The sequence below is a fragment of the Pleuronectes platessa genome, chromosome 17, assembly GCF_947347685.1.
Source record: "Pleuronectes platessa chromosome 17, fPlePla1.1, whole genome shotgun sequence".
In the NCBI taxonomy this organism is placed as follows: domain Eukaryota; kingdom Metazoa; phylum Chordata; class Actinopteri; order Pleuronectiformes; family Pleuronectidae; genus Pleuronectes; species Pleuronectes platessa.
The window spans coordinates 6,931,654-6,951,712 of NC_070642.1; the positions used below are offsets into that span (position 1 = coordinate 6,931,654).

Sequence of the window (20,059 nt, forward strand, 5' to 3'; positions counted from 1 at the left end):
TTTATTTTTCTTTTAACATTGTGAGATATGAAGTTTGTAAACATCTTTGTTGATTTCTCAGAGAATAATTCTTGGTAAATTGATGCAGCTTGATAGAATTTAAGGGGAATGATGTCTGGCCTTGGTGGAGGTGTGCACTCTACTTGGATTCTTTCTAGTTATTAAATGAGACACATTTCAAACAAAATTGAGGATTCCTCTCCATGCCAAAGGTTAAAACAAGCCTTAAAACACAATGGAAAATATTAATATTTTTTTTTAATATTCCCTTGTGGACACAACTGAACATAGATATTAAAACATATTGTATTGCATAATGCAACACTTGCTGGTAAACAATATCCACAGTGACAATACAGAGGTAATATTCACTACTTTGCAAACATCTGGAGGTTCTGAAGGAGAGTAGAAATCGTTTCAAAAAATCAATACAAGGCAATTATTTTAGAGAACATGCTGACATTTTTCATTTTGCATCCATTCAACTATAGAATGTTTTTCATTTGTGTAACTTGAGCAATGCAGGAAGAACAACTGTAGGAAAAAGTGATTCAAATGGTATAACTTGTGTAAATGAAAGCCTTGTGCTTTTTACCCATTGGGTCATTCAGATAAAGTTTTGAATAAATGTTAATACTCAAGATATACACTGAGCTTTGGTTACCTCCGCCAAGGAGGTCATGATTTAATTGCTGTTTGTTTGTCTATGAGCACGATTATGCAAAACAACAGATTTTATTGAAACTTGGTGGAGGGGTGGGATAGGTACCAAACAAGACCCTATAACATGTAAGAGTGTATTCCATCCATGTGGATCCAGGAGTTATTTTAAATATTCTTTAAAATTGAGAGATGGGAGTTTTTGGGACAGTTGTATGAACAAATCAAGCATATATAGAGTGCCAATATCAATGATCAGGTGATATCTTGTGCAGATCTAAACAATGATCCCGATGTTTCTGATACAGATGATGATGATGATGTAATATGGCGATGAAGAAGCCGATCAGCCTTAGCGGACGTATGTGCTCTCTGAGATTTAGTGTCTCGTATGTATTGACAATCTCTGTGTTTTAAAAAAAACTATACGACTCTTTGTCGTGTTGTGTAACGTGTCTGATGTACACATTTAGCAAAGATGTGTCAAAAGAGCAGACAATAATGGCAGAATGGAATGAAAATGAAAATCGCATGATCTCTGTAAATGGTTCAAAAGAACTACACACACTAATGATCCTAATTATGCTACAGACAGCTTCTCTCTGTACAAATAAAACCACCAGAAGAAGAGGTGTGAGGGAAACACTACTACACAGATAAAGTACTTATATTAGAATATAAATATGGCTGAGAGTTGTGAGCCTTCTTGTGAGGTTCAGCTTGACGATGAAGAAATCCACACAGACCGGAGTAAACCAGCTGTTCTTTCAACCCTCGTCCCACAACACACACTCATCATCACACTTTTCTTCTGAGCCGAAGAGATCTGGATAGTTTTTTACTGTTTGGTGTTGCTTTGATCACCTGAGGACTGACACATACTGTACATCTCAGTCTGTTTGGTCCAATGTACAAGTCTCTTTTGCTCAGACACAAGTCCAGTGACTGGAAAAGGAATCAAACCCTCTGGATGGCAGCATCACATTAACGCCTGTAGGCCCCAACTCTGTGCAGTGGTAACACTCTGTGTCTCTCACTGTCTGCTACAGCACCAACGTCTGCCATCGTCTGGGTTAAGTCCGGAGAGGCAGCCAGTGGCCGAGCCCCTCGAAGAACCCCCGCACGTTCATGACGTAGAAGTTGACGTTCTGAGTGAAGTCGGTGCAAATGTTCGAGTAGGTGTCCACCAGGGTGCAGTAGAGAGCAGTCCCACCCACACTGATCACCACGGTAACCAGGCACAGCAGCAGGAGGATCAGGCAGGAGTCTCCACCCACCTCATCTAAGAAGAGAGGAATAAAACTCAAAGTTAATACATCTTTATAAAGTCAAAACAGTCACAGTACGGTTGGAGCACAGTGAGCTGGTGTGGTTCTGTACTGATGTTTCAGGTCATGAAAGCATTTAGTCTACAGGTAACTTGAAGTGTACCTTGCTCGATGCCGTCCTCTGGGTCACTGAAGTGAACTTTGCGTTTGGAGTTCTGTTTAGTATCCAGGTCGCTGGGTGGGGGGAGTCCATCCAGAGACGCTCTCCTCCTCTTCAGAATGGAGACCAGACCGTTAGGAGAGGAACTCTGCAGGAACCACACGAAACAAACAAACATGTTTTCAGCTCGTTAAAGGATGACGGCAAATGTGTTCAGTTAATCAGCCTCTGATGAGAGGACTGGGATGAAAGTCATTCCAACATCTTTTATAAGTACAACTTTACAGCTTTGTGTAAAGAATATTGTCGATACTTGTGTGTTTGTGTATATATTTCTCGTATCCTCTAAACTCCATCATTATCCAAAATCATATAAAAACAATCATATGTAGCAGACATCCCAGGGCCTCACTGGGCCGAGATGTGGGAAACCAGATCCCTGACCTGCAGGTCGACCCCTGCAGGTCAGGTAATCCCTGCTCCATAAAACTTTCATTTCAGACAGGAAACCAAAAAGAGTTGCTGCTCATTCAAACAAACGGCTTTTAACCTGACAAAACAGATATATACGACTGGCATGGCACTGGGGATTATTTAGGCGGAACTGGCCCGAGGGGGTCATCGGGGAACTCCTGAGCCTTAGTTCCTCTGTCTCCATCTCAGAGCAAGAGGGTCTGGACAAGAGCCATAAAACCAACAGTCCAGTCTGAACTGAAAACCAGCTGAATGTATTGTCTGAAACAAAGACAGAATAATGTTCAAACTTTCTATGATATGTTTAATATTGTTTTCTGATTGATTTCAGGTAATTTGAGAAAAATTCCTACACCATTCAGATTTAATGAGAGATAAATTGAAATATTCATCTAAATGCATCTACAGATTAACTATATAAATACACTGCAGCAAGTAATATTGTGTTTTATTTGACTTGTCCTTTAGTTGCGTGCATTTATGAATGTAGGTCATGTCTATTAATGTTATAATAGTTCATTATACTGAATAACTTCTAATATTGTTGAATATCATTTCATCAATGATTTCCTACAACACACATTTGCCTTATACTGTATTGCTTTACTGTTTGATTTTCCATACAGTGAATGTTTATTGGGTCATAGTGGAGATAGAATATGCAACCTCACCCTTTAGACATTAGGTTACACAATGAAACATTGCAAGATCACTAAGTGCAAATCTTACTCCCTCGGTAACGTCAAAAATGACATTTACCATCTAAAAACTACTGAACCCTTTAAAAGTGAAACTATACCTTTGTTGTATTTTTCTTTGCAATCAACGGGTCTGAGCTGATCTATGGCACCGTAAAGAAGATCACAGATATTGAGGTGGACTTAAAAAACTGTGTGTTTTGATCTTTTCATGGGATTTGTTTTACAATAATATAGTGTGTCTCCAGCCTAATACTTTGATAGATAAGTAGTCAACCAGCCTGCAAGGTATTAATGTTGAACTTTAAGAAAATCCTGGTCTGTATTCCTGTATTTACTCAAAGTGCTCCTCTGATCACTATGAGTCTTGTCATTTGTTTTCAGCAGAGTCAACCCTCCTCCCTATAAGCCTACTAGGTGGCTGCTAAGGACCACCAGGGGGCCCCAAAAATCTAGCTAGCAGCGGTGTATGACTCATCACATTTAATTGGTCCAAAACTGCCAATAAATATGTACGTATGTAAAGTACGTCATTTATTCATTAAAAAATATATAAACTGCAATTGTTGTTACAATGGTCACCATTTTATCCTTTCGTAAGAGCTAAAATAATCAAAGGACAAGCTCCAGACGCCACGTTGGTGTAACTAAAATAATTGCTATCAAAAAAGAAAGTGTCATCAATTAAAGTTGGTCAAAAATGTATAAAACTAATAATATAGGACTTATAAATCTTTTGTAACTGGAGTTGTAAAGATTATCTGCGGTGTGGTTACCCACCATATAACATTCCCAAATCAATACCAGCCAAGAACCACGGTCGCATATATTATCACCTCCTCTTTGTCCTTGTGTTTCCTGTTTTCCAGAATATTAATTAAATAAGAACGTAACAGCACACATGATAATGTAAGAAGTACACCATAAAACACAGTCAGTGGTGCACAGTGCAGATGCTCTATCAGCAGACCAAAGGGACAATGTCCGGTGTATGTTTGGTATCAGTCAACAGAGGAGCAGCAGCATTTTAGATGAACTGGAGCTGAGCCCTCGAAACTTGGCTGAGTCAAGTAGAGACAGAATCTGTAGAAGCACAGGTGTAACCACACAGAAGCTGACTGTGGTTAAGTATTTCTGCTGTAAAATATATTTGGATAAACTCGTTATTTAAACTAATCCGAGATACAGGGAGGAATTCCTTGCATTGTTCTTTATCGTCGAGAGCTTCCGTTTGTCAACAAGAGGTCGAGGTCAGAGGAGCAGGGATTCCTTGTAGAGCTTGAAACACCTCCCCGCTAATAAAACCCTGACATGATCTCAATCTCTGAACCAGGAACAATAACACACAGTGTGGTCATCTGCTGACTAGTCAAACGGACGCATCCCTCAAGCTGTCAGCATCATCTGCTGCCATAATTTATAGGTCGATTATTCAGTGAGGTCAGTGGGTTATACCATCTGTACAGAGGCACGTCAATGTACCATGTTTTACCGCTGAGGGAATGCTCTTAGGCACAGCTCTGTATGACTCCCTGAAAACTGTGATGTTAAATGTAAATGTTCACGGTTTGAGAACTCTGTCTGGACAAAGTCATATTTGTGAGCGTGAGCGGGGAGCAGCTTTCTCCCAGCTGAGACGTAAACTCTGGCGCTCCTCCACAGATAAGTGGTTAGGTAGGAGCACAAAGACGACTCTGTCAGCATCCCAGGCACATTTCATGGTTCATGGGGGAGGCATTTTGAATCTACACTGGAACTGTGGGTCCACAAAACATCACATACTCTGTGTCTAGGGCAGATCCAGATTATAAATGGTACAACATTGGTGTGATGTGATTTCAGGTATTATTTATTATTAGACATCAGTGTGTGTATTTTGGTGCAGCTTGATTGAATTGAGGGGACTGTTGGGCCTTGGCGGAGGCTCTGTTTTTAGTTTATTTATCAGCAGGAAGTAGGAACTGTCAAAGCTAGTGCAATGAGAAATAAATCATTTAGGTTATTAGACCACTTCCTTTTTATTTTTTTTATATTTCCTCTATAAAAACTAGACAATAGAATTGTTCAGCCTTGGGAGAGATATGCACTCTATTAAGTGCCTTTTAGTCATCCATCTAATAATGCCAGAAAGGCCTGTTTATCTGTGGCTCAAGAACCGTTGATCTTATCAGCTTCACACTTGGCAAGAAAGTGCATTGCTTTCTTGCCAAGTTTTACCACTTTCCTCTGATTTGAACAGGCGATATGCTCAATGTTTATAAACTTTGAATAAACAGGCAGCCAGGGTCATAGGGCATTTATCAACATATATGACGTTGTCAATTGAGACAACGGCGTGTTCACTACAACGACAACTGATTCTCCAGTTTGAGGTTCACCGTACTGATACGAGCTGCACTGAATTGAATGGTGGAACAGCCGGTCTTGTGGTGGCTCGATATTTGCAGGTCACCTTTACAGTTTCAGAAAGAAAAGGTCAACCAGCATTTACACAGGCCAAGTAAAAAGCCCATTCCAAACAGGCAGGTCTAGTCATAGAAATTAAGAGGAAATCTGTGCTTTATTGAGGAATATTTCACTCAAATATTTATCAAATCAATGATAAAAGTAGCAGACTTGGTGCTGTTCTTGGTGAAACTTCACAACTCATAGAAATGTAAGATTCAGTGATATTAAAACAGGGTTGATGATCATATCAGAATAATCATATCAAAATGTGACTGAATCTATCATTATACTGACGCAAAGCAGTGTTTTGAGCTAAATGCTAACACTCCTTAACTTAGTCTGTTAACATGCACTTATAACTAATACTCAAGACAAAGTAGAGTATTATTGCAATGACTAGTCTTTGTCAAGTATTGAAGTAAAAATGTACCTAATGATGTAGCTAGATGAACACAATGTTGAATGTAAATGTACACGTTTGAGAACTCTGTCAGGACAAAGTCATATTCTTGAGCGTGAGCAGATAGACGCTTCATAGGGGATCTAGAGAGTTCCTCAGAGGGCTTGCAAATACTAATTATTATAGATTTATAGTGAAATTAATTGATAAATAAAAAGTAAGTGGTAAGGCTAAGTGCAGGTGGCAGTCATGTGTGGCCATTAGCTGAGGTTATGAGTTGGGTAACTGCAGTGGCCTTGTTTACTGTTAGCTCTATAGGCCCCAGTTCGCCTCTGGATCCACCCCATGTGACTGAAGTTCTCCAGCCAGCTGATATTGACAGAAATGAACAGCAGCAAACAGAAAACTGAACTATGAGAAACACTCAGGGCCACAAAGCATCATAAACATGACGCGTCTGCAACAGTAGAACAAGTCTCTCACATATGTGATGATTAATTGTGCTCTCAGAGCTCATTCCGGAGCAACTGAAAGGACACACTGTGGCCTTTTCACATATCACACTGTCAACAAAGTGATCTATTATACAGCCCATAAACTAATGCTGCTGCCTCTGCCTCAGCTTTGTCCGGCAGGTCACTGTGTCATTCGACTGAGTCATGAACGAGCAGTGAGCCATCAGACTAAAAGGCTTGTTTGTGAACACACATCCTGGCCACTGCTTAGGTCTATGCATCAATATCACTGCAAGGAAATAACAAAAAAAAAGTATAGGCTGCACAAAGGTTTTTCATGAATTTATAATTACAATTTATATGTAATGTTTAAAATGGGATTTGTAATTGTATTTCACTTTTTTTTTTTTAAACCTGTAATAAGCCTAAGAAAGAGAGAAGGGGAAATAGAGCCAGTAATAACTGCAAAACCCTCATGAAATGTGACACGTATTTTACAAAGGAAGGAGACCCACCCATGACCCACCCAGTCAAACCTCTTCTGGATTACATAGCAGCAATAAAACCTGAACCCATTATTGTGAGGACATCAGCTGGTACTGTTTATTTGGAGTAGGTCTGTTTTCATCCCCAAATCTAGGAAGACCAGGCCCCTCCTGCTCAGGCGCTGACTCAGTGATGTAGTGAGTTTTTTTGGCAGAGCAGGCATCCCGAGTGTGAAGCCACACCAGTGAACATGGGTGGGGTTTTTTGAAAGAAAAGAATTTGGTGATGATGTCACTAAGTGGCTGCAGAGATCTTCTGTGGGAGTGTCCCGGCAAAGACAAAGAGCTGTGGGTCAGAATGTGGAACTTAAACAGATACAGTCTTAGTTAGTCCGGGCGGGAAGTATAATGGAAAGTGAAAACAGAATAGATCTGCAAGGGGAGGGAACAAGGGAAGGGAGGAAAGAAGGAAGGAAGGTCAGATGCATGTATGGGATGATGGACGGAGAGGAGACCTGAAAAGCGGCAGGAAGAAAAGATGAGAGCGAGGGTACAGAGCAGGAAAATACATTTATACCCCTCACATTCATCTCCATCTTGCTCACACTGCATTGACTTAAAAAAAATTCTGAAGACCACTAACAGTCCATTAAGATTTATATATATATATATATATAACGGCAGAAAAACACACATCAGACAGGCAGAAAAAGACTGGACTCCTACCCCTTCTGTGTGGGACAGTTTGGCCAGGTCCTTGTCCGAAGCTTGGGAGACTCCTGTTGGCCACTCCACCTTTACCTCCTCCTCTTCCTCTGGGGTCTCCGCACATGGATTGTCCTCCTCCTCCTCTACATCCTGTCCTTCCTCATATATCTCCTTCTCCTCCTCTCCATCCTCCTCCCCTTCTGCCTCCTCACGGCCCGATTCCAGTGATCCCTGCACTGATTCCGAGTTCAAGTTCTGCTCGTTTTCTCCATCCTCTTGTGATGTTTCAGGATTGTTGACTAGAATGTTGACAGAGTAAAATAGGACATTGGCTATTGATTATGGAATATCACTCAAGCCTGACCTATGCGTGAACTTTCTATGTATTGACCCAGAGCTCGTGTGTAGTTTCATATGTAAGCAGAGTTGCAGGTCATTGCACTTGGGATGGGCAGTAAAATGAGACAAAGCTCAATCTGTTATATGACTGTCTCTACTTCCCCCCTGCCTAAATAATGGATTTAACTAATAATCTAAATGGTGTTTAGCTTTAGATTTAGATCATTATATTAACAACATTTTGTGTGTTTTCACACCTAGAATCCAAACCTAGTCTCACTTCTGTTATATTGTTTATGTGTCAACCAATTAGTTCTGGTTTTATATTGCATGTCATAGGCACTAGCCATTTATTGGTTTGTAGACGTCGTCATGTTATCAATTCAGCCTATAGTTGTCTTTCCGTTTTAATGCGGATCCCAAAAATTTGAATGTTTAAAACATGATCTAAAATGTTATTAATCCTTAATAGCTGCAAAACTAATGAGCTAATTAGTAAACATTAGCATGCTAATATGCAAAAATAATAGTTAATATTGTTGTCCTTAGGAAGTTAGCATTTGCATTGTGGCCATCTTGGCCTGCAATGAATATTTAGCTCAAACCACAACTGTGTCTTGGTACAACCTCACAGAGCTGCTGTGTGTGTGTTTATGTATATGTCTATGTAATACGTACCTCTATCATGACAGGACTGTAGTGTCTGGTTCTTGATCTGTATTTCTCTCAGCAATGTATTTAGACTGTTCTGATGAATCAAACATAGATGCAATAGTTCATTATTTAAAAAAAGTCTGAGATTGATCTATGAGCGATGTAGAAAGAGAAAGTTCCTGTGTCTTACCTGCTCCACACTGCTGGATGGTCTGAGCGATGCCAAACAGAGACAGAGACAGAGGAAGAGCACACAGACAGCAGGAGGAAGGTCAGACAAGGTCACTATTCTGTAACTTAACATATTAAAAAGCTAAAGTCTTCTTCAGGCTTTTCATTTCTTCTCCATCTAAATCAAATCCACCTGTACAAGAATGACTGTGGGATACAATCACATTCTGAGTCACAGCACAGGGGCAGTGTCTGGCATCCAGACCTGTGGTATTTGTGTCTGTCTGGTGGAAATGACTATCCTGCGGAAATCTTTTATGTCCTGTCGGTGATATTGAATTACCCAACAATTCCCTATGCACATCTTCATGCATTATCTATGTGCTGGTTCAGTCTATGACTCCTTTTTATGTCTACAAGGAAAATAAAGATTACAGTCGATTACAATGAAGGAAATGTGAGCTAAAAGGTTTCTGTCAGATGGAAATCTAGATCAAATAGAATGCTAATGGCGTAAGAGGAATTTGAAGTAGTTAGAGCTGTTTGAGCTCACAGAGCTGAGGCATGTGGACATGTTTAATAACAGAGAAATTCTGGAAAGTGCAGAAAGTCTCTGACCACACCCTGTGGAGGAACTGTTGTAGCAGATCGTAGATAAAACGTCTCTTAAGGAACCCAGACTCCTTGTATCTCTGCTTCAGCTCTGAGGAACAGGATCATCAGACATTGTTGTGCTTTACCTGGGATGTGTCCTGCAGATCTGGTTCAGGGTCTCCATGTGTTTCACAGTGATGGCGTCTGTCTCAGCAGGTAAACTGCCCTCGGGGTTCCTCTCTCGCCATCGGCTCTCTGAGAACACATGGAGAGTGCGGGTGCACACAAAATAAACACACACACACTCCTTGTGTCTGGATAGAACAGAATTGCATGCAGGTTATGATTACAGGATATATTTTTCAAAGGAGAGAAAGAAATGCATGCAATACCCCAATTTTCCTGCAGGGCAGCAAGGTTGGAGAGCAGACGTTCATGGTAGAGCTTCTCAAGCTGTAGGAACTGAATGGCCCACTGGTCTGGTAGCATAATGAGTTAAAGACATCAACTGATACTTTCAATCAGAATGTCCCTGACTAATTGCAGTTTAATGATTGATTTTACAGAGGTTTTACACCGCCAAAGCCAATCAAATTCATAGCCTAGTGTGTAATTTGTAAAAATCATGCATTTTTCAGTCTATTACTGGTTATGTTTATTCTATTAAGGTAGGTGTCTCTGTAGGACAGAGACATGGATCCAACAGCAGCCATTTAATGGAAAAAACTGGGAGTGTGACCTGCTTAAAACGCAGAAAAGAGACGCGCACCAGTGGCAAAGTTCATTAAAAACCCCTGAAATGCTGGACTTGAACTGATTTTACAAGCTATTGCAGATAATGCTGGAACATGCTAGAATAATAAACCAATCAGGCATGTTCAGTGGTACAAGCCCCACTCCAAAGGTCCGGCTGTGGAAATGCAGCAATCCTGTCAAGTTACTCATTAACACTCTGCCTCCCAGTCTCAGACATCCGCTCATTATATCTCTGAAAAGGTCCTTCATTGCTGGTCCCTGCATTAGTCTTTTTCTCTCCTCTTGCCTCTTACACATAAACACATCAACTCATACCATCCTCTGTGCAGCAAGATCCACCGACAGCTGTCGCCAGGGGAACGGCACAAACAAAACCAGAGGAAACTAAACTGCAAACCCTCAGGGCTTTGAGCCAAAGTATGAGGAACACCCAGCGACTGTGCCACAAACAAACAATCGAAAATAACGATAAATTCCCTAAAAAATTGCTAATATTGCAATAAATATTTTATTCAGTGGTAACATTTCAATTGCTTCTTTAGGATAAATTTGAAAAACCTTCTGGCGTCATCAGACCAGGACTGGCATTGAAGCTAAACCTCTGTCCAGCCACCACAAATGGAAACACTTTCTCTATGAAATAGAAACCACTCTATTGCGTTTTTTATCTCTTCACAAGTGCCACTCTGGCTCAGCCACGCCTCGGCTGGAAAATACTAATGATTGGCAAATGTTATGATACCTATATAAACAGAGAAATGAGGTCACGGTGCGTTTGAAAGGATACAGTCCTCTTGGAGTGAGTAGGCCTCTGCAATCTGAAACAAAAAGATAAGCAGAGATACCGTATGTAAATTTACACTGAAAGCCAAAAACAGGATCATCAGCTGTGGCTTAAATAACTACCACAAATCATGTGACAGTTTGAGTGTGAAACATCCAAATCTTCCAATGAAAAATCAAAGCACACAAAGATCTTCAACTCTGCTGCTGTGCTCTGAAAAATGATGTCAAACTCTAATTAGTCTTTTTTTAATTCACCAAATTCCTTCAAAGATGAGGATCACATGGCAACGTCATGCCAAGAGGCAGACGACCTGAGACATGAAGTCACATGCTCTTACTTATGGTCCGGATTAACCTGTCTCTGTGGGATTTTTTTTTCCCATCAGCACACTTTTTTTCTTCCTCTCCTCCAGTCGACCACATGATTTAGTGAATCTAGAGATGAAGTAGTTTCTCTCCCTCGGATATGACTGTCATTCTATGATAGCAGGAAGTTTTTAGGGATGCAGCAAGTTGATTAGACATTTGTGCTATAAGATGTGAAAAAAGACCATTATGATTTCCTCACCGAAGAACATGCCTTATTTGGTTTTATCAGTTCCAAACTCCAAGATGTAAAATGTTCTATCATGTGCAGTAAGCACCAGGGTCAAGCTTAAAAACCTGCTAATGTTTGGTATTACTGTCGCCAGTCAGTCGTATATTCTGAAGTCACAATGACCCCAAGACTCCCGAGAACAAGTATCTTAAATTCATCACAATCAGGATTTACCGAGGGGCAGACGTACAAATCTCAATTGAAAGCCAAGAACAGAGTAGTTTCAAGTGGCAGCTGACTTGTTTTTTTAAATATCTCACATTTTGAACAAATGGATTCAGGTCATGAAATACTCAGTACACGGGAGTAGCAGGCGTTAGCAGCTATGACCAAATATGGAGCTACGTGTCAAATCGAGTATGAAAGACACTGACCATGTTTCTGATAAAAAGGGGTTCTACATAGTGAACATAGTGATCTGCCGTATGTGCTAACACTCAGACAAACACACATTTCTTGTGACTTGATTTCATGCTACAAGAACTCTTATATATAACTGCTTTTGTCAAACTAGCCAGACGCTGATTGCTGTGCTTTGCCTCTCCTTTTCCTTTCTTAGTATCTGAGGCATAACAGCTTTGTCTTTGTTCCCTGATTACTGCAGTTGGCAGCAACACAAACCAAACTACAAGCTTATCACGGCTCTAGAGGAGCTGAGACAAATTAATTACATTGTCTAAGGGTTGTCTTGAAAACGAAGCCTACAAAGTATTGCACAAAGTATTGCAAACGCTACAAGAAACCACGGATCTTTTGCTGTGATTACTCCCAGCAGAGACGCAACCTAACTATATTTATCACACCTCTAATTAGTGTGTCTGTTTTGAACGCTGTTATTGTGATCCGAGGCAGGAGAGTCGCCAGGAGACGAACAAAGGAGCAGAGGGCTGCCAGCTCAAATCTCTGCACCTGCCCAGCGGCTGCATAAATGTCATATTCTGCCTCAGTCACTGCTCATGTCCTCTTTTATTATGTGTATCTCAGCTATCTGTACCAAAAAAACGTATATTCTCCCTGGATCTAAGAGAAAAAGTATCTTCCAACTTTCTCTCACATTTAAAGTAGATCTATAGTATACACACACACACACCTGGTGCAGAGAGTGTGGAAGCAGGGTGTAGTTGCTGTTTTCTCCGAGGGACTGCAGGGAGGCCAGCAGCTCGGGGCTGAGGCCCAGCGCTCCATCCCCGGAGACACTTCCTAGAAACATAGAGCACAAACACACGAGTATGACATATGCATTAGACCTTTCAGTTATTGTTTGTCTTGATGTGTAAACTCTGATCACAGTATCTTTCCTGTGCTTTTCTGACATGATCAATGATGAGTTACAGAAATACATAGTATATGGAAGTATGTGCTGAACATTATCGTACTTTCGATACAAATTGTCAGTTTACTCCTCAACCTGACTTTTTGAGTCTGGAGAAAACGATCATGTCATCATTTCCTCACATCCTGCGTCCTCACAGAGCCTGTGTTTCAAACAGTGACGTCCATCTGACATCAAATAGAAAAAAAATTCTGCTGCAGCAAACATATCTGCTGTGTGAAGGACTGGTCCTGTGTTCTCTGTTGAGATAACAGATCTAACAGAGGATTTCAGTTGATTGATATATGGCTAAAGAGCAAGCAGCCTGTTGGCTTGGTTTAAGATTAACGTCACGCTGATGCAGGCAAATGTTGTGGGTCAAAGTTCACCAAAGTTGAGCGATTGGAGGTGATCAGGAGGCGAAGGTTCACCATTGCTACATTCACATGTGTGACCGTGCTAGCCCAGTGTCAAGGTCTGACTTTAGTTGACAAGACACCTCACTAACTTCCACATAACTACCTGTAAAACTGCAATATATTGTTTGTGTGCGTGTGTGTGAATAAAGACGACATACTGAGTGATTCTATAAGCAAACTGTGCATGACCAGTTTGGTTTGTTTACATGTTGCTATTACTGAAACGCTAATGCTGCCAAAATTTGTCATTACTGTTCATCACTATGAAAAAGCCTACTGCTGTTTCTAAATAAGTAAATGTCTGCTTTTAGCTTCAAAGGGACGTCTTTGATGGAGGATATCTATTCTCCTATTCCAAAAGCACATTATTCTGGGGTTCTTGTCAGTTTCACTCTTCTATTTCTCTGGTTTCATCTGCAATGACGTAACAGCAACGTAACTGTAGCAATAAAGTGCTACTCTAACATAACAAAGCTTATCAGCTCCAACTGTATAGTTCATTATAAGCATCTGAAGAGGCCTGGGCTTCCTTACAGCTTAGTATCATGCTGTAGACCTTAAGCTCGGAACAGCAGTTTGTTTGAGACTGTTGTCCACAGATGGATGATGAGCTTTCAGTCAGTTCTCTGCAGGTTGGTTATTAATCTACTGAGTCTCTACTGTGCCAAGAGATTAATAAAGTTATACTCTCTACTGTCATTCAAAGATAACAGACCTGCGAGACATCTTATTAAATGAGCTATGAATGAGTCATACTGTTTCTTTTTTTATAGTCATTTCCATGCACATCAGATAACAGTGAAGCAAAAGGTAAATACCTTTAAGTGCACAAACAGAAAAAGCACTTTTTTTATTTTTTTTTAACTTAGTTATTTACCTGTTGTACTCTCAATGAACATCTCTTCCGATTCTTGATCCAGCGCAGTGTCTGAACCTTTTGGCAAGCTGCCGTTCTTGTTGCCCATCACCTCCGTCACTTCCACAGTCTTCTCCTCCAGATCAATTTCACCCAAGGATTTCTGAGACCCTGCAGCGGGCCGTGGCTGGGTCTCTCTATTATGGCCTTCAGTAAAAAAAAATCTTCCTCTGTCAAAATACTACCCCTGAGTTGGACAAGCGAATAACTGAGGAAAGCTTGTGTCGACCGTTAAGGTTTCAAGCTTGAATACTTGAGAGTGAGGTCTCAGAAGGTTTGGTTGTGATCACTCTTCAAAGAGCATGTGATTTAATCTTCCACCGCCTCTCATGGGTGGCCAAGAACAGAGAGATTTGAAATGTCCACTGAAGTCTTGGAGGGCTGCGTTGTGGAGGCTGCAGTTCCCTGCTCTCCCAGACCCTCTGCAGTCCTCGCTGGGGTTTATTTTCACTTTCTCTTCAGTGTATATTTCCTTCCGTGTTCCAGGCAAGCTGTCACAAAAAGTAGGTACATTTAAAAAAGGGAACACAGCGTATATGCCTCATGCATGTAAATGCTCTGACACAGAGAGGGAAGCGAAGCAAAGCGAAGCAGCATGCTGGTATAGAAATGACAGTTATGTCATTGACTGAAAGTCTTTGTGTTGGAACCATGACTGTCCATTGAGGCATGGCAGAGTGGTCCATCAAGAATAACTCTAGGTTGAAAATAATAATTAAGTAGAATAATTAGCAAGGAGTATTTCATTGAATAGATCCAAAATACACAGAACAAAGTGTTTTAATGTCGAGGTCTTAATCGAACCTTGGATTTGGAGATTTGTTCCAGCACTAAGAGCTATATTAGCGTCTACATTATGTGAGACAGTTAAGACACAGTGGCGCTCTGAGCTAAATGCTAATTATAGCTCTTACTGATGACACTAGATGCAAAGTTAAGTGATCATCAGAGCTATTACAAGATACCCAGAGGGTCACATCCATGTTTGTACCAACATTCATAGCCAATTTGCACTGAGTTTTCTTACACAACCTCATAATGGCCCTAGAGATAAAATGTATAAGCGTGTATACACATTTTTTTTTTTTAAACACAGGTAAAAACCTTTTTTTTTTATTGGATTTTGTGATGCACTCCTTTCCCATTGCCAGTGGACGAGTTAACCTTTCTGTTTTTTCCTTGGTGCATCATGTTCAATGCATTGATCAGAGCCAATTCAAAATCTGTGTCCGCTGCAGAATCATTTGACCCAGGAGTGAATGCTGATTGAATCCATTTCCATTGCAGAAAAAATGGAGAAAACAAAAGTAACAACTGTGTGGGTTTTCACATGGAAACCATCTAACTGACCAGATGTTTTTTTGATGTAAAAGGGGCTGTAGTCTTTTCTACCCTATGTAAAAACTCGCAGTTCTCCCAAAACTAGGCACTTTATTATTTGTATCTTCAAAACACCTAATACAACCATATATTAACGCATACTTCATGAAGTTGAATGGTAAACATGGAAAACTAAGGGGATTTAAGGTGGGGAGGGGATTAAGTGACCTGCCTGAGGCCATTTCACAGGGATTTTACTGTAGCTGTTGTCGCAGGGCTGACATTATCACGGGAGCAGCTCTTTTACAGGATAGTCACTAGGGTCTTCTGACCAGTCCTGTCACTGTAAATATTATCAGAAAATACCAAACGCTGTATTGTCAAGGCTGTTTGTATTTTATCTTTTGTTCTCAAAAATGTTATATTTATTTTCCATTGAATTGTGGCTTCAGAGTTTCACACCTGTGTACATGCATTTGAGCCTGACCAATCAGAGCCAGATCAGAAATGTGTCCACAAATATTACACACAAGATTGCAAACAGCGTCTCTCTCTGCGTTGGTAAAGGTGAATCAATGTCTGACACGCTCCACATATGCATACTGTAATTCTGACTCATGAAACCTACATTTTCAGCCTCAGTGGTTCCAGGGCATGAGAGCTGTGTGATGCTGTGTTTGCACAGCATGTTAGTGGTCATGTGAATGTTCTGTATTCTGCAACATGGTAGGTGACAGAAAGTACAAACATTGCATAGGAACAGAGGCTGACTCATGAGGATGTGTAGCATGAAATTAAGAATGATGCAGGGGATAAAAATGAAGACTTGTGTGGACTGCGCTAAGTCATGTTATGACATTTTGCCTTTGCACTGTGAGATTTTTCCTCTAAATTACAACATGCTGTAAACTTTACTGTTTTATTCTGCACTTTACCTATTTTCCTAAATCAAAATGGTAAATATCAATAATTTATTTGGCCTATTTGATATTGTTCATTGCTGCCCATTTACCAAAGCTAAGTCTATTGTCTTTTTCCAAGCTTTTGTGCAAACTCAAATGTATTCACAATATATACAGGTACTTCTGCCTATAAATGTATTCAGTGTAAATGTAATTTTACTATTTTGTATATGTAAAACAAGAGTTATAGTGATTAAATGATTACAGATTTACAGAATAATCCTTGACAGACTCTCAATAAAAATAATTAAATGACCACACTTTTCTGCAGCCATGAGTCTCTATACCTTTACAGAGACTTAAAGTAATATTTGGACATTTTAGAATACATGCCTTTTTGCCTTCTTGCTGAGAGATATAGGGGAAGATCATTACACAGTAAATATGAAGCTGGAGCCAGCAGGTGGTTAGGTTAGCATAGAGACTAGAAACAAACAAACAAGCCACTGCATGTGGGAAATCACTGCACCAATGTTTTTTAAATGTGAAACTGGAGTGGCACTCAGCAGAGCACAGAGGGTGATTATTTCAACTAAATTGTACAAACTCATAGATCTTAACACTATAATTATGTCTGGTTATCTTTATGTCAAATCTATACATCATTACGTGTCAAAATCATCCCAGAATGTCCCATCTCATGATATTAAGTAAAGTGATTAAATAAAGATTCCTGGCTCTGTCCCTTTAACTGGATCTGCACCAAAATATAATGTTTTCCTTCCTGGCCCATGTCCCATCCCTCCACCCAGTGTGGTGCTAATCGGCTCTGTACTTTAGTGAGTAATCTTGCTGATAAATAAAGAAACCAATAACAATACAGGGGAAAACAAAACATCCATGACGGAGGTAACAAACAAGGTCCTGTCAACTAGTGAGCTTTAACAGCGATATATAGCTGTTACCTTCGGACATCATATCTAATTCTAAAACTTTGTGTGTAGTTATCCATTGCAGTAAATATCTTTGCTTATTATTTAATAATGCCATATGGTTTGGAAATGAACAATTACAATTGAAAAAGCCGCAATATTCCAAGTAAAATGATGAGCAGCAATGTATCACATTTACCCTGGTAAAATAATATGACAAATACATAATCGATAATGTATGCATGTCATTTATTGCATATAATTTCTTTCACTGGGAGATATATATATTTATATTCTGTCGCATGTTAGGAGCGTCATCAACCCCCCCCCCCCCCCTCCCTTGGGGCACTTCAGGGGCAAATCAGATTTCAGCGGGGGCCACTGACCTCCTGGCCCACTCCCTGGATCCGCCCCTGGCTCACTGCAGAACGCTTGTCAGCAGCTGTCACTTGTGTTTGTGTTCACACCGCCATCATTATCACGTGATCACAGCCAGTCAGATTTCCAGCCAGTTTCTCACGTGAAAACATACACCATTGATTTCTCTATTCTCTTTATATTACACTGTTCTTTACTGCTTTCAATTAATTTCCTTTTTTTCGGTTTTAATTTGTTTTTCGCACCAGTCGAGGGTGCGTGCGCGCCCACGCGACTGTGCGTGGGGCCAAGTCAACATGTGCACTGACGGCGCGTGCGGCCGACGCTCTCGTGCGCCACGGCACCTCGCACTCAATTAATGTTTTTTTTTCTGACGACATCAATTCACTGTCAGGATTGAAGAACTCTATTATTCATATAAACGTATGTTCGTGGTGTAAAGACGAGGTTGAGCTAATAACAAGCAGCGTGTCTCAAGTAGATCACCCACTTCATTTAGATTCTCTACTAATCCCATCACTTCTTGTGTTTGCCATCTATGAGTCCTCCTGTGGTGAATTCAATTAAACTCCCTCCGATAAGAAATAGAAACAAACCTCCACCATGTTAAGTCTCTGAGTCGAACAGGGAGGAGAGAGAAGTACTCACTGCTGAATGTGTCTCCTCTGAACATCAACGCTCCGCAACAGCGGGCAACTGCCTCCCTCTGTGCCCGTCCTCCAGGCTCCTACAGCGGGCTCCTCTACCCCCTCTCTCCGGCAGCTGTCCTCCTCTGACAGCCTCTCTGGCCGCTCGTGTACGCTCCAATCCCGGGCTTATGTTTTCTGCCTCTCACCTTCCCCTCATTGCCTTCATGTTCCTGCACGTCGAGATGGTCGCTTGCTTTCTTTATTTATCTATGTATCGAGGCATCTGGCCGAGGCCGCCATCTTGTGGCAGATGTGTCACACTGGCTGCTGGCGCTGTGTCAGCGGTTATGCAACTACAGATGAGGCGGTCACATGGCGAGTTTAAGCTGAAAAGACCGTGCACAGGATTACAAAGGGAAAAATACAAAATGTGCATCGTCTTTGCTTTGTATTGTTACAATAGATCAAAAGAATAAAACACATTAAAATCCGTTACATGCATCAGACTGATGAGTTGCATCAGTCACTGTGGTACATATCCTCTGTTATAGCCTCTCCTCCCTCCCCTTCATTGTCATCATGCACTCCACTCACTAAACATATATAAAGAGATCACTCCTGAGTCCTTACATATGGCAGCCGTTTAATTCCAGTGTCTGTTGGAAGGTAGTCAAGTGTTTATTACCATTTGGTCAGTTTAACAAAAAAAAAAACACAGTTATGTAGCTGTAATATTGCAACTCTTTAATGCATAAATTAGATTTCATTAGCTCCACACTGTACAGCAAGTAATCAAATGATTTTGTGATTTGACACAAAAGTCACTGTTATGGAAAATGTGCTGCGGTCCATGCTCAACTCATCAGTGAAGAAAGAGCTCAGGAGCCCTTTGATGTCTCATGTTTAAATATTTATTGAAGCTTGGCCAAGGAGAAAGTCAGAATCCATCAATACAACAACTGTGAATTCCTCTCATATTCTGAAGTCCCATTTCCTCTGGGCATACTTTAAACTCCTACAGATCATTTAGTGACATCATTTTTGTCTATGAGATTGCTAGTTCCTAAACAATCAAAGAGACAGTATTTCCCTCTTACGCAGTCTCATACTGTATCTGTAGTGTCTAGGGAGTGAACCCTTTGACCTTGGCCCATGTCTCGCATTTCCCCAAACACGACAGCCAGCTGCACGATGTCTCAAAGAGGGAGGAGACCGTCCCTTAGTTCTAGTATTTTTCATAAATTCTTGTTATTCAAATGTGTCAAGCATGTGTTCCAATAATGACATAGAACTGAACTGGTAATTAACTATAATGTAACAGTAACCTTACCTTACCTTACAATAAAAACAAAATTCTTCAGACTCGCAAAAAACAAAATGTATGTATATATACATATGAAATAGATGTAGTGCATTTAAATAATAACTGCAAATTCCAACATTTAGGAAGAAGCCACGTGATAGACGTTTCAAGGAGAGATTTGGAGGAGCAGCCTGAGATCTCCCAGCAGGGCGTAGACTTGGTTGTCCACAGCTGAAGGGTCTGGACAGCAGAGACAGGAAAGGTCACCTTTGGGGACAAGTCTGGATTTATGAA

The 20,059-nt window shown here is 40.6% G+C and overlaps 1 protein-coding gene across 1 annotated transcript; it reads right to left on the minus strand.

Annotated features, from left to right (window-relative positions):
* Positions 1–238: 238 nt before the first annotated feature.
* Positions 239–18,708, minus strand: cnstb (consortin, connexin sorting protein b). The gene is made up of 11 exons (XM_053445289.1): positions 18,482–18,708; positions 14,263–14,792; positions 12,745–12,854; positions 11,058–11,088; positions 9,907–9,993; positions 9,661–9,769; positions 8,940–8,961; positions 8,774–8,843; positions 7,775–8,055; positions 2,092–2,236; positions 239–1,942 (listed from the first exon to the last, which is right to left on the minus strand). The coding sequence occupies exons 2-11, from the start codon at positions 14,348–14,350 to the stop codon at positions 1,734–1,736; spliced, it is 1,152 nt and encodes a 383-aa protein (XP_053301264.1). The 5' UTR covers positions 14,351–14,792; positions 18,482–18,708; the 3' UTR covers positions 239–1,733.
* Between the last annotated feature and the right edge of the window lie 1,351 nt (positions 18,709–20,059).

What these genes read in the sequence shown, in the direction of transcription:
- cnstb (XM_053445289.1), bottom strand. Translation starts at nt 14,350, where the DNA reads ATGGGCAACAAGAACGGCAGCTTGCCAAAAGGTTCAGACACTGCGCTG. An exon ending in CATCCAGCAGTGTGGAGCAG is followed by an intron (nt 8,844 to 8,939) that starts GTAAGACACAGG and finishes TTGATTCATCAG; the next exon opens with AACAGTCTAAATACATTGCT. An exon ending in ACAGTCCTGTCATGATAGAG is followed by an intron (nt 8,056 to 8,773) that starts GTACGTATTACA and finishes TCAACATTCTAG; the next exon opens with TCAACAATCCTGAAACATCA.